The sequence below is a fragment of the Bos indicus x Bos taurus genome, chromosome 15, assembly GCF_003369695.1.
Source record: "Bos indicus x Bos taurus breed Angus x Brahman F1 hybrid chromosome 15, Bos_hybrid_MaternalHap_v2.0, whole genome shotgun sequence".
NCBI classification, from domain to species: Eukaryota; Metazoa; Chordata; class Mammalia; order Artiodactyla; family Bovidae; genus Bos; species Bos indicus x Bos taurus.
Window position 1 is genome coordinate 5,421,621 of NC_040090.1, and position 15,575 is coordinate 5,437,195.

At 37.9% G+C, this 15,575-nt stretch overlaps 1 protein-coding gene across 1 annotated transcript; it reads left to right on the forward strand.

Annotated features, from left to right (window-relative positions):
• Positions 1-14,207: 14,207 nt before the first annotated feature.
• On the forward strand, positions 14,208-15,143 carry LOC113904693 (olfactory receptor 5W2-like). Its single transcript, XM_027561800.1, has one exon. The coding sequence runs from the start codon at positions 14,211-14,213 to the stop codon at positions 15,141-15,143; it is 933 nt and encodes a 310-aa protein (XP_027417601.1). The 5' UTR covers positions 14,208-14,210.
• The last annotated feature ends 432 nt before the right edge of the window (positions 15,144-15,575 follow it).

Sequence of the window (15,575 nt, forward strand, 5' to 3'; positions counted from 1 at the left end):
CTTAAGAATTATTGAATTTCCTGAGAAATCTTTGAGTCTCTTTATGTTCTATGGCATATACTGTACTTTCTATACAAATGAATATAAGCTAATGCTAATAAGAGGCATTAATTGATTAAATAACTATATAACTTATAAGAAATCTCAAAATCATTATGAAGTAAAAAATGAGGATTGTAAATCCAAAATAAAATCTAAAACTAGTGTATCTTTTGATAGATATATTCAGTCTTAGATCTAACAATTATTCTACCTGGGAGACAAAATGATAGTGGGCAGAGGATCTGACAATTAGATGGGTCTTGAGAGGGACAAGACTCTGTCTTGTAGAATTCAAGAAGCTTTGTTTACCACTTATGGAAGAACCATAAATGCATTATGCTGACTAAAATAGGCAGACAGATAAAGGTAAACACTGTATAGTTTCACATATATGTTGAATCTTAAAAGTTCAAACTTATAGAATTAGAGAGTAGACTGGTGGTTTTTTCCAAGGTCTCAAAGGTGGGCGAAATGAGTAATAATGGCCAAACTTACTATTATTCAGTGTTTAAGTTCTGGGGATCTAATGTATATGATGACTCTAAATAATAATTCTATGTTATAAACTTGAAATTTGCCAGGAGAATAGATGTTAATGGTCCTCATCATACACACACTCTAAATGTTAACTCTATGAATTAATGAACTGTTTACTTGCCATACACTGGTGACCATTTCACAACACATACATATATCAGATCTTCATTTTGAATACCTTATATGTGCTATTTGTCAATTTTAATTGATAAAGCTTGGATAAAAGGAAGGAAAGAAGGCTATAAGGACCAATGGACGGAACAGTAGTATGGGTATAAGGTCCAACGGACAGAACATTAGTATCGTGCATCATCATGCTGTCGTTGTTGTTGTTCAGTCACTCAGTCATGTCCGACTCTTTGCAACCCCATGGTCTGTAGCACACCGGGCCTCCCTGTCCCTCACCATCTCCCAGAGTTCGCACAAGTTCACATTCATTGCATCGGTGATGCCATCCAGCCATCTCATCCTCTGATGTCCTCTTTTCCTTCTGCTCTATCTTTCTCAGCATCAGGGATTTTTCCAATGAGTGATCTGTTCGCATCAGATGACCAAAATATTGGAACTTCAGCTTCAGCATCAGTCCTTCCAGTGAATATTCAGGGTTGATCTCACTTAAGATTGACAGGTTTGGTCTCCCTGCTGTCCAAGGGACCTTCAGGAGTCTTCTCCAGCACCACCATTCCAGGGCTTCAATTCTTTGTCACTCTGCTTTCTCTACGGTCCAGCTCCCACAACCATATGTGACCACTGGGAAGACCATATCCTTGACCATATGGCAGAGTAATGGCTCTGCTTTTCAACACACTGTCTGGGTTTGTCAATGCTTTCCTGCCAAGAAGCAGTTGTCTTCTGCTATCATGGCTGCAGTCACCCTCCATAGTGATTTGGAGCCCAAGAAGAGGAAATCTGTCATTGCTTCCACACTTTCCGCTTCTATTCACCATGCAGTAATGGGGCTGGATGCCATCAACTTAGTTTTTTTTTTTTAAATCAACTATCAACTTCATCACTTCCTCCATGATAATTTCCTTTCCTTGTTTCTTCTTCTCATGCCTGTTTTTTTTTTTTTTTTGGTTTTAATTTTATTTTATTTTTAAACTTTACATAATTGTATTAGTTTTGCCAAACATCAAAATGAATCCACCACAGGTATACATGTGTTCCCCATCTTGAACCCTCCTCCCTCCTCCCTCCCCATACCATCCCTCTGGGTCGTCCCAGTGCACCAGCCCCAAGCATCCAGTATCGTGCATCGAACCTGGACTGGCAACTCGTTTCTTACATGATATTTTACATGTTACAATGTCATTCTCCCAAATCTTCCCACCCTCTCCCTCTCCCACAGAGTCCATAAGACTGTTCTATACATCAGTGTCTCTTTTAATGTCTCTGTCTTTTTGTGATGAACAGTCATCTACTTAAGTGTTATGTTATTTCATCCTATTTGTGAGAATTCTTTGTTGAAGGACTGAGCATTCCATACTGTTATCCAAAACACTCCATGTTGTCTGGGTCACAAAAGGAAAATAAACAGACACCTAATAAATTAAAACACTGCATACATTTTTGGGTGTTAATTATATGTCAGTAAAAAATTACCAGAGGAATAGTATAAATATATATGTATATTGCAGTATATACATTACATACACAACATATTTAGGGGAAGGTCTGACTCTTTGCAGCCCCATGGAATGTTCCAGGCTCTTCTGTCCATGGAATTCTCTAGGCAAGAATACTGCAGTGAGTTGCCATTTCCTTCTCCAGGACATCTTCCAGACCCAGGGATCAAACCCACATCTCTTATGTCTCCTGAATCGCAGGTAGATTCTTTAAGTGTTGAGCCATAAAAGAAGCCTCTGCCACTGAAATACTTAAGTACAAATATGATGCAACAATGACAGATTTGAGCATATGTCCAATGCAGAAAACAGAGAGATACATGTGGGTCACTGGCTGTATAACTATATTTGTAAAAATAAAGCAGTATGAGTGTTCAGCAATTCAATAAGTGCAAATTTCTGTGTTAAATATAGAGACAGCAACATTTAACATCCCCAGTTATCTCTCTCTAGAAATGTGCTATGATGCAGGTAGCAGTGCAACTCTAACTTTAAAACAAAACTTCTTTTCAATGTCTCTGAGCCCCCTGTGTAAAATAACAATTCAACTAGATTAACTTTAATGTCGTCTCCAGCTGATACACTCTTTGTCTATACAATACATATGACTCTGCTGCTGCTGCTGCTGCTAAGTCGCTTCAGTCGTGTCTGACTGTGCGACCCCATGGACTGCAGCCTACCAGGCTTCTCCATCCATGATGTTTAAATCCATGCCTACTATTGAAAAGTACTAGAAATTTGGAAAATTTAAAAAAAAAAGAAATCATTTAATTTCAAAGGAAAAAAAATTATACTATTCATCTAGACTGCAATATTATTGCAGTATTAACCTGCAATAGTGATGACATGAAGCTTTGGGGATACAATGAGTTTCAGGAAGCCACAGGCTTTTAATCATGGCTATTCAGTGTGGCTTGTTATTCAAATTCAGGATCACATAGACTCCTCACAGAAGTGGATATCCAAATTTATTAGCCCTCCAATAAGTAAAACAAATTAAAAGTTAACAGTAAATAAACACAGTATTATGATTCATCTAAAGATTTATTATATTCTTTGCAGCCAAAGATGGAGAATCTCTATACAGTCAGCAAAAACAAGACCAGGAGCTGACTGTGGCTCAGACCATGAACTCCTTATTGTCAAATTCAGACTTAAATTGAAGAAAGTAGGGAAAACCACTAGACCATTCAGGTGTGACCTAAATCAAATCCTTTATGATTATACAGTGGAAGTGAGAAATAGATTTAAGGGCCTATCTGATAGATAGAGTGCCTGATGAACTGTGGATGGAGTTTCATGACATTGTACAGGAGACAGGGATCAAGACCATCCCCATGGAAAAGAAATGCAAAAAAGCTAAATGGCTATCTGGGGAGGCCTTACAAATAGCTGTGAAAAGAAGAGAAGTGAAAAGCAAAGGAGAAAAGGAAAGATATAAGCATCTGAATGCAGAGTTCCAAAGAATAGCAAGAAGATATAAGAAAGCCTTCTTCAGCGATCAATGCAAAGAAATAGAGGAAAACAACAGAGTGGGAAAGACTAGAGATCTCTTCAAGAAAAAAAGATTAAAAAAAAAAATCAGAGATACCAAAGGAACACTTCATGCAAAGATAGGCTCGTTAAAGGACAGAAATGGTATGGACCTAATAGAAGCAGAAGATATTAAGAAGAGATGGTGAGAATACACAGAAGAACTGTACAAAAAGATCTTTACGACCCAGATAATCATGATGGTGTGATCACTGACCTAGAGCCAGACATCCTGGAATGTGAAGTCAAGTGGGCCTTAGAAAGCATCACTACAAACAAAGCTGGTGGAGGTGATAGAATTCCGCTTGAGCTATTCCAAATCCTGAAAGATGATGCTGTGAAAGTGCTGCACTCAATATGCCAGCACATTTGGAAAACTCAGCAGTGGCCACAGGACTGGAAAAGGTCAGTTTTCATTCCAATTCCAAAGAAAGGCAATGCCAAAGAATGCTCAGACTACCTCACAATTGCACTCATCTCACACGCTAGTAAAGTAATGCTCAAAATTCTCCAAGCCAGGCTTCAGCAGTATGTGAACCGTGAACTTCCTGATGTTCAAGCTGGTTGTAGAAAAGGCAGAGGAACCAGAGATCAAATTGCCAACATCCACTGGATCATGGAAAAAGCAAGAGAGTTCCAGAAAAACATCTATTTCTGCTTTCCTGACTATGCCAAAGACTTTGACTGTGTGGATCCCAATAAACTGTGGAAAATTCTGAAAGAGATGGGAATACCAGACCACCTGATCTGCCTCTTGAGAAATTTGTATGCAGGTCAGGAAGCAACAGTTAGAACTGGACATGGAACAACAGACTGGTTCCAAATAGGAAAAGGAGTACGTCAAGGCTGTATATTGTTACCCTGTTTATTTAACTTATATGCAGAGTACATTATGAGAAATGCTGGACTGGAAGAAACATAAGCTGGAATCAAGATTGGTGGGAGAAATATCAATAACCTCAGATATGCAGATGACACCACCCTTATGGCAGAAAGTGAAGAGGAACTAAAAAGCCTCTTGATGAAAGTGAAAGTGGAGAGTGAAAAAGTTGGCTTAAAGCTCAACATTCAGAAAACGAAGATCATGGCATCCGGTCCCATCACTTCATGGCAAGTAGATGGGGAAACAGTGGAAACAGTGTCAGACTTTATTTTTCTGGGCTCCAAAATCACTGCAGATGGTGACTGCAGCCATGAAATTAAAAGACACTTACTCCTTGGAAGGAAGGTTATGACCAACCTAGATAGCATATTCAAAAGCAGAGACATTACTTTGCCAACAAAGGTTCGTCTAGTCAAGGCTATGATTTTTCCTGCGGTCACGTATGGATGTGAGAGTTGGACTGTGAAGAAGGCTGAGCACCAAAGAATTGATGCTTTTGAACTGTGGTGTTGGAGAAGACTCTTGAGAGTCCCTTGGATTGCAAGGAGATCCAACTAGTCCATTCTGAAGGAGATCAGCCCTGGGATTTCTTTGGAAGGAATGATGCTAAAGCTGAAACTCCAGTACTTTGGCCACCTCATGCGAAGAGTTGACTCATTGGAAAAGACTCTGATGCTGGGAGGGATTGGGAGCAAGAGGAGAAGGGGATGACAGAGGATGAGATGGCTGGATGGCATCACTGACTCAATGGACATGAGTCTCAGTGAACTCCAGGAGTTGGTGATGGACAGGGAGGCCTGATGTGCTGCGATTCATGGGGTCACAAAGAGTAGGATATGACTGAGCGACTAATCTGATCTGATCTGATCGGAAAGATTTTTCTTCATTGTTCAGTAACTAAGTCATGTCCAATTATCTGTGACCCCATGAACTGCAGCGCCATGTTTCCCTGTCTTTCACAATCTCCCAGAGTTTACTCAAGCTCATGTCCATTGAGACAGTGGTGCCATTCAACCATTTCATCCTCTGTCGCCCCCTTCTCTTGCCCTCAATATTTCCCACCATCAGAGTCTTTGCCAGTGAGTCAGCTCTTCACATCAGGTGGTCAAAGTATTGGAGCTTCAGTTTCAGCACCAGTCCTTCCAGTGAATATCCAGGGTTGATTTCCTTAGGATTGACTGGTTTGATCAAATTGATCAAACCAATCAATCTAAAAAATTGCAAGATGCAAATATTTGAATTAGACACTCTTGGTGAGGATGTGGAACAACCATGACTTTTTCACATTAACAGTAGAACAAGACTTGTTGCTACACTTTGTAAATCTCTAAGGGGGGTCTAATATAGCTGGACATGTACATGTCATACAACTCGAAAGATGCAATTCTTTGAATGTTACCCAAAAGAAATGAGCGACTATGACAACCAAAAGATGTACACAAAATATTCCTCATTGCTTTATTTATAATAATATAGAACTAATCTCTTCTTAAACTCAATTTTCTTCAACATATTAAAGACCTAACAAACTTTTCGGTAGTGTTAAATAAAGTACATTTTAGAGGTCACAGTTCATAAACTTCGTCACAACCCTCAGGTTTTCTCTGAATCATGAAAGCAACCATGAATAGTATGTAAATAAATGGTATGTTCAGTTCCACTGAAAACTTATAGGTCATGTATGCTGACACATGCTCTTGTATTAAATAAATTACTATGTGGTAAGTTTATACCTAGGAAAACTACACAACAATGAGGATGAATGAACTGCCTTGAGATACAAAAGTGTAGAGAAATTTCATAAAAATAATATTGAGTGAAAGAAGTCAGAAACAAAAATACAAAATCTATGATTATACTACTATATAACTCAAAATATTAAAACTAAATTGTGGTGGTGGTGGTAGTTTAGTTGCTAAGTCTTGTCTGACTCTTTTGCAATCCCATAGATCCACAAGGCTGCTCTATTCATGGGGTTCCTTAGACAAGAATACTGGAGTTTGTTGCCATTTCCTCTTCCCAGGTGATCTTCCTGACCCAGGGACAGAATCCATGTCTCCTGTATTGCAGGCAGATTCTTTACCACTGAGCCATCAGGGAAGCACAAAGTACTGTATTGGACATCAATTTGTGATAGAGGTGGGATGACAGTTTCTGAGACACTAGGCATGTTTTATCTTTGGTGTTCTGGGATTAAGATCTTTTCATTATCGAAAATTTTCTTGTATTATACTTTTATAGAAGAATGTTTTCTTTATGTGTATCATACTCTAAAAAGAAAATTTCCATAAACAAAGTATGCTCACTGCAGGTTGTTAAATTTTAATTATTTTTTATCTAACAGTTTCTTGTGCAAATAAGTGTTGATATATTTGTGAAAATGATGTAGTGCATTGTGTCATAGATTATCTCAGTGCATAATTAATCTTTATGCTACTAGAGCGTTGCTCTGTTTGTAGAACAGCACAGTCTGTATCTGTTCACAGGTTCTCCTAGTCTTTCTCCCACCAACAGTGGGACATAATGAACTTTGGTACCCGATCATGCAGTGAACTCTGCATCTCAATACTCCAAGTTTGAGGAACACACAACTGTGTCCTGAAAAGGTAACTTTCTGAGCAGACATTTGCCTACACACAATTTTACTGTCACCAGGGGCACTAGAGAAACCCTAAGTATAGATTGTTTTTCTCTCACTTGTTTGTACCAGAGGAATATATTTTCTCCTTGAAACATGCTTTCCAATTATTTAAGGTCTCCATTTTTAATTAGACATAGATCCCTTTGGGAAATACTTTAGTTTATCCAACTTACAATTGTAATGTAGCTACCCAAACTCAGTTTTAAGTGGCTAGGTGGGAACAGATTGAAGGCACAATAGTCTACATGGTTTTGAGGAGCTGTTAGAAAGCTAAAGTCAGGTTCTGGGGGAATAAAATGCAACTCTAGGGATTTTTGAATCCCAGAATATCAGGAAGTACCTGAGGGAAAATTAATTTGGATAGAAATAGAATTAGGTAATCAAGGACAATTCTACATATAGCAAATATGTGCCAGAGAGGTTAATAATGACACTGAAATTCTTTTGTGACATAAATGCATCAGTGTCTTGATTTTAACCAGTGGAAAATTATTAGCAATTAGCTATGTGGTTTGAGCTTTTCTTAACAATATCTCCACAGTAATACATTAGATATTTGAGTATTGGGTTGATCACACCAAGAATGGCAATACATTAAAAATGAATCAACAATTGTCCCTATGAATCTTTTTCCCAAATTAAAAATGTACTAATGATATGAAATTTAGCTTGGTGAATTTCTTAGGTTTACAGAAAAAAACACACAAAAAAACATGAAACAAACAAATAGAAATTATCCCAAACAAATAAAAATATAATCTTTGTTCCTGTTAAATACCAAATGAAAATTCAGATAAAACAGAAAATTAGGCATGATCAGTATTTTTAATTTACCTTATTGTCAAGTCCCTAACAAGTAAAGATGCTGAGCAAACTGTTACACATGACCTTGCTATTTATACGTCTTCTTGGTGAGATTATCTGTCCAATCCTTTGTATAAGTTTTATTAATTTGATTTTTATTATTTATGAGAGATTTTCATAAAGTTTGGATACAAGTTCTTTGTCAGATATATAGATACATGATTTTCAAACATTTTCCTCACTTTCCAATATTGTTATTATTGTTCAGTTGCCAAGTCATGTTGGACTCTTTGTGACCCCATGAGCTGTAGCATGCCAGGCTCTCCTATCTTCCAGTATCTCTCTGAGTTTGCTTAAACTCATGTCTAATGAGTCAGTGATGCCATCCAACAATCTCATATACTGTAACCCCCTTCTCCTCCTGCCCTCAATCTTTCCCAGCATCAAGGTCTTTTCCAGTGAGTTGTCTCTTCATAGCAGATAGCCAAAATATTGGAGCTTCAGCATCAGCATCAGTCTTTGCAGTGAATATTCAGGGTTGATTTCTTTCAGGATTGACTGATTTGATCCCTTTGTTGTTGAAGGGACTTTCAAGAGTCTTCTCGAGCACCACAATTGGAAAGCATCTATTTTTCAGCCCTCAACCTTTTTTATGGTCCTACTCTCACAACCTTACATGACTACTGGGAAAACCATAGCTTTAGCTGTTTGGGTCTTTGTCAGCAAAGTGATATCTCTGCTTTTTAATACACTCTCTAGGTTTGTCATAGCTTTCCTTCCAAGGAGCAAGCATCTTTTAATTTCAATGTCCATAGTGACTTGGGAACCCAAGAAAATAAAATCTATCACTGCTTCCACTTTTTCCCCATCTATTTGCCATGAAGTGATGGGACCAGATGCCGTAATCTTTGTTTTTTGAATGTTGAGTTTTAAGACATGTTTTCACTCTCTTCTTTTACCTTCATCAAGAGACTCTTTAGTTCCTCTTCATTTCTGCCATTAGAGTGGTATCATCTGCATATCTGAGGTTGTTGATATTTCTTAAGGCAATCTTGATTCAGCTTGGGCTTCATCCTATCTGGAAATTAGTACTCTGCATATACAAACTAAATAAACATGGTGACAATATACAACCTTGATGTAAGTCCAATCCTGACTGTTGTTTCTTGACTGCATACAGGTTTATCAGGAGGCAGGTAATGTGGTATGGTATTTGCATCACAGTTCATTGTGATCCACACAGTCGAAGGCTTTTGCACAGTCAATGAAGCAGAAGTAAATATTTTTTTCTGGAATAACTGATGTTGGCAATTTGATCTCTGGTTCCACTGCCCTTTCTAAAGCCAGCTTGTACACCTGGAAGTTCTTAGTTCATGTCTGTTGAAGCCTAGCTTGAAGGATTTTGAGCATTTCCTTGCAAGCATGTGTAATGAGCACAATCGCATGGTGGACAGGGAGGCCTGGTGTGCTGCGATTCATGGAGTCACAAAGAGTCGGACACGACTGAGCGACTGATCTGATCTGATCTGAGAATTCTTTGCCATTGCCCTTCTTTCAGATTGGAATAAAATCTGAACTTTTCCAGTCTTGTGGGTTTCCCTGTTTTGCTGACATATTGAATGCAGCACTTTCACAACATCTTTTTAAGATTTGAAATAACTCAGCAAGAATTCCATCACCTCCACTAGCTTTGTTCATAGTACTGTTTTCCAAGGCCCATTTGGCTTCACACTCTAGGATGTCTGGCTCTAAGTTTGTGTCCACACCATCGTGGTTATCCAGCTCATTAAGACCTTTTTTGTACAATTGAGCTATATCTGTAGAAAAATTTTCAAAGCAGGTATACTGCTATTTTTTACATTGTTTTCCCATGTGGCTCAGTGGTAAAGAATCTGCCAGTCAATGCAGGAGATGCAGGAGACACAGGTTCCATCCTTGGTTTTGGGAAGATAGACTGGAGGAGTATCAGTATACTTGCTGGGAAAATCCCATGGACAGAGGATCCTGGCTGATTATGGCCCAGGAGGTTGCAGAGTTGGAGATGATTGAGCAACTCTAAGCACAGCACACTATTTTCTACCCTTATAGTCATAAATACTTAATGGCAAATATTTAGAAAATACTACTTTTTCAAATCCTTGTGCCATTAAGTTTAGAAAATACAAAATAATCATTGCTGTAATTTATGAGGTCTTAAATTTAGCAGACATTCTTACAAGAACAAATTAACATAACTCAGAAAAAAAGTGCACAGTTTAGAGAATGTGAGGGAGACATAAAATCAATGAAATATCGTTTGGTATGTGGTTGGAAGATAGGAGTAAGATAAGGTTTGGTGATGACGGCTGCCTTGAAAGGTAGCATTGACAAGAATAACATAGCATCATTATCCATGACAGATAAAGAGGAGAAACAACCCAACATTTATCCAACTGAACAATGGGTCAGTAAGTGTGTAATATCCATAAAAGGAAATATTATTGTGCCCTTCAATGAAACAGAATCCTGATTCTGACACATGGATGAGCCTTGATAATTTTTCACTGAAGAAAAGAAGCTTGAGAGAAGAAAAAATACAACACATATTGCATAATTCTGTTTATATGCAAGACTGAGAATAAGAAACTGCTCAGAGTCAGAATATGGATAAGTGGTTGCCAGGGCTGGGGTCAGCAGGGACAGGGAATGAGAGCTAATAGGTGTGGGCTTCTTACTGAACTGATGAAAATGTTCTGCAGGTAGATAGTAGTGGTGACTGAAAAGCCTTGAAAACACAATAAAACTAATAAAATAAAATAACCTATATACATTAAAAGGGTGAATTTTATGGTATATGTGATATGAGTATTATATTTTAATATAAAAGAAAATACAATAGGAATGTAGTAATACTCCTAAATGAGGTATGAAAGAGAATTTTTTTAAAAACACAGTGAATAATGTGAAGAAGTTAGAAGTGATGGAGGGAGGGACTTTTTTTTGAGTTTCCTTAGGTTTCCTGTTTCACTAGAGAAGGAGGAAATGGTTTCAGGGTAACTGTTAAGCAGTCCTAAAATTTGCAGTTTTCTTCCTAACACAGAGCAATTTGGTAACAATAGTGAAGCACAAAAACTTAGCTGGTGCTAAGTTGTTTTGAATTCTCAAGGGAATATAGAGAAAGAGAAATATAATTTATGAAGTGTTTGTATAACATCAAAGCCTAAGGGCAGTAGCACTGGGATTTAAGTCCCATCGTACCTGGTAAAATAAAAGGCCATCTGCCTGTTGTTCTTCCCTGGTGGCTCAGATGGTAAAGCGCCTGCTTGCAGTACAAGAGACCTAGGTTTGATCCCTGATGGGGAAGATCCCTGGGAGAAGGGAATAGCAACCCACTCCAATATTCTTGCCTGGAGAATTCCATGGACAGAGGAGCCAGAGAGGGTCACATGGGGTCACAAAGAGCTGGACTCGACTGAGTGACTAACACACACTGGTTGTTGTTCAGCTACTCAAGCCCTGCTCATCTCAGGTAGGTTTCTAGATCCTAACTTAAAGAATATAGGAGAAAATACTTAACTTTTTGAGAAAAAGTTTTGTAAATGCAATATTTTATGCCTTCCTATTCTCTAAAATCTGCATTTAATGGCTAGTAATAATATTTCTTCTCAGAACTGAATGAGTATGAACTTGTTAGTATCCATGCGTAATTACTTTTATTTCATTTTGTTCTTGGTTCATGGGAAAGCCTTCACTCTTTTTATCATTTGGTAAGTATTAAAAAACAATTTAAGGTATATATTGTTTTATTTAAAAAATAGTGTAGGTACCACAGTAAAAATAAAAACACGTACAAGTTCATCTCCACATGAACCATATGCCCTGGGGGTCTCAAAGAGTCGGATATGACTGAGCGACTGAACTGAAGTGAACTAAAGGAAAACGTCTATTACTTATACTCTATTCTCAGATACATTAAATATGTATATACACATTCACACACATAAATACATACATACAACATAGGGAGAAGTCTATGTATTTTAGAAGTATTTATTGTCACTCTTTTCATTTATATTTTATTAAATTAAAGGAGATTTTTTTATTATTTAAAATCACTTTATTGCTAAAAAATACCAGAACAATCACAACAGTAACGTCAAAGATCACTGATCACCATAACAAACATAGTAATAATGAAAAAGTTTGAAATATTGTGAGCATTACCAACATGTGACCCAAAGACACAAAGTGAGCAAATGCTGTTGGAAAAATGGTGCCAGTAGACTTGCTCAATGAAGGAGTGCCACAATCCTTCAGTCTGTGAAAAATACAGCATGCAAGAAGCCCAATAAAGTGAAGCACAACTACACAAGCTATGCCTGTACTTTGGGGAGTTGCATAACATTTGCTGATATACTTATGAAAGCTCATATGGGGTAACAGGATCTGAGATTTCAGGGGAAAGAGCATGAGCTACCTGGCAATGAATAGACATATGGCTGCTAATGCCTTCCTGGTCCAGGCTCAGTGACAGCTCTGCACTTAGGAGACTTCTTAATCCCAGACAAACTGGGACAGCTGGTCGCCCACATCAACCTCTGTTCTGACAGAACCATCCCCGTGCTAAACCTTTCCGCTCTTTCCTTCACCACTGCCTTAACCTTGGCAGGCCTGCAGGCCCGCCCTTCTCCCAACCACAGGAAGGATGTTATTTTACAGGGGAAAGGCAACTTAGCAACTTAGCCCCAAGGTCAGGCCTAGTTAATTCTCTCCCAGGCCTCCCACAGCCCCAGGAAGCTCACCTTCCTCTAGGAAGTCCCTACAAATCCTTGTTGATGACCCAGAAAAAGCATTTGGCTTTTTCTTCAGATTTCTTTTTTATGGCATGCTATTGTTCCTACACTTTTTTATTGTTTTCTCACTCATGGACTCCATTTACCTCCAAATTACCTCTGCCAACTGCTATGCTGAATCTTTTTTTTTTTTTACTACTGATTTGATGCTTTGGTGCTGAAATAACTAAGCCATCTCTGAAAGGTCCAGTGTTTACAAACTGAGACAGAAATATGTTCCTATCATAAATTGAATCCAGAAAGGAGATTTAAAATCTAAAGTGATGCAAATGTATGTGGTACATTCTGTTGCTTTTACTTCCTTTTAACTTTTTTTCTTCCACTGGTCAATAGATTCATCCCTTGACTACAACTACTACAAAAAGAGATAATGAGCATTGTGGGAAAGCAATTATAAATTTCTAGCAAAAAGGTAAATAATACTTATTTCATGTATCTCCAAATACTAAATGCAACATAAACTAAAATCTGTACCATAATAATTTTTCTTATTAATGCTGCTGCTGCTAAGTCGTCTCAGTTGTGTCCGACTCTGCGTGACCCCAGAGACAGCAGCCCACCAGGCTCTGCCATCCCTGGGATTCTCCAGGCAAGAACACTGCAGTGGGTTGCCATTTCCTTCTCCCATGCATGAAAGTGAAGAGTGAAAGTGAAGTCGCTCAGCCCTATCCTACTCTTCGCGACCCCATGGACTTCAGCCCACCAGGCTCCTCCATCCATGGGATTTTCCAAGCAAGAGTACTGGAGTTGGGTGCCATTGCCTTCTCCATTATTAATGCTAGTCAGTGTTATACTCATTGTTTCTGTAACTAAGTTAAAGACTCTTAAATTGATCATGTGATTTTGAGAAACATAAATTTTGTAATTATATTTTCTAATAATGTTTTGTATTCAAGTGAATATTTTCAAGCATAGAAAATGCTTAGTCTCATGTCTTAAACCTGGCTTCTCTATCACTGATGTCTCTTACAAATTATTTTGAAGAGATAAGGAGAGTGAAATTTATCGATATCTACCCACTGAGATAAGGAAAATAATGCTCAGAGAAGAGCTTGTAGAAAGTAGCATACCTCATGAATGATATCTAAATTTACATCACTATTTCTCAAAGCTCAATTCCAGATAATTTTTATTACTGCTTAATATATAGCTATCCCTCTTCAAGCGTACATACACCTGAAATTAATTATTTTCTAAATATAGAAAAAAATCATGCTCTGTCTTATGACATTTTGCAGATGTGCAGAAGTGTTACACATCCAGGTGTCATTTTCTTGATCACTTGCTAAAACTTTAGACAAGAACAAAGAAGAATGAGTAGAGAGAATTGCTCCTCTTTTACTGAGTTCATTTTCTTAGGAATTACTGAGAACACTGAGAACAAAGTGATCCTATTTACAATGTTTTTCCTTTTTTATCTCATCAATCTTTTGGCAAATCTTGGAATGATCACCCTGATTAGGATGGATCCCCAGCTGCACACACCCATGTACTTTTTCCTCAGCCACCTCTCCTTCTGTGACCTCTGCTATTCCACAGCCATTGGCCCTAAGATGCTGATGGATCTATTTGCCAAGAACAAGTCAATCTCTTTCTGTGGCTGTGCTCTGCAATTCTTGGTCTTCTGTATCTTTGCAGATTCTGAGTGTCTCCTGCTGGCAGTGATGGCCTATGACCGGTACAAGGCCATCAGCAGCCCCTTGCTCTATGCAGTCAGCATGTCCAGCGGGGTGTGCTCCCTGCTCATGGCTGGGGTTTACCTGGTGGGAATGGCAGATGCTCTAATACACATGACATTAGCATTCCGTTTATGTTTCTGTGGGTCAAATGTGATTAACCATTTCTTCTGCCACTTACCTCCACTTTTCCTCCTTTCCTGCTCTGATATACAGGTCAATGAGTTGGTGTTGTTCATTGTTTTCGGTTTCATTGAGCTGAGTACAATTTCAGGAGTTCTTGTCTCTTATTGTTATATCATACTTTCAGTCTTGAAAATCCACTCTGCTGAGGGGAGATTCAAAGCTTTCTCCACCTGTACCTCCCACCTAATTGCAGTGGCCATTTTCCAGGGAACTCTGCTCTTCATGTATTTCAGGCCGAGTTCATCCTACTCTCTAGATGAAGACAAAATGACCTCATTGTTTTACACCCTTGTGATTCCCATGTTAAACCCTCTGATTTATAGTTTGAGGAACAAAGATGTAAAAGAGGCCCTAGAAAAATTTAAAAATAAACTATATTTTTAAATATTTTTATTATATATCTGTACATATGGCTACACACATAGTAATTGCTTAATTACAATTATATGGTATGATACATGAGAAACATAATTTTTTTCAGATTCTTAAATGAATAATTATTTGTATTAAACACCACTCTTCAGAGATACTGCAGTTGCCCTCAAATGTTATGCTTAGTATGTAGCCAGTTTCTATAAGGCACTTGCTATGTTTGAAAAAGCTTTTGACATTTCTAGTTGTGCTAATTCTGGAGTAATTTACCATTCAAACATTATTTCAATTTCACTAAGACATTATACATGTATTGAGTAATCTTCCACCACTTAGGTTCTTTATATTTTATAGAACATTTTTTTTTAGATTCTGTATTAATGAACTTAAGTTGGTGCTAGTATTAGACACTAATGAACTAAATAGTCAAGTAAGTCATAATTA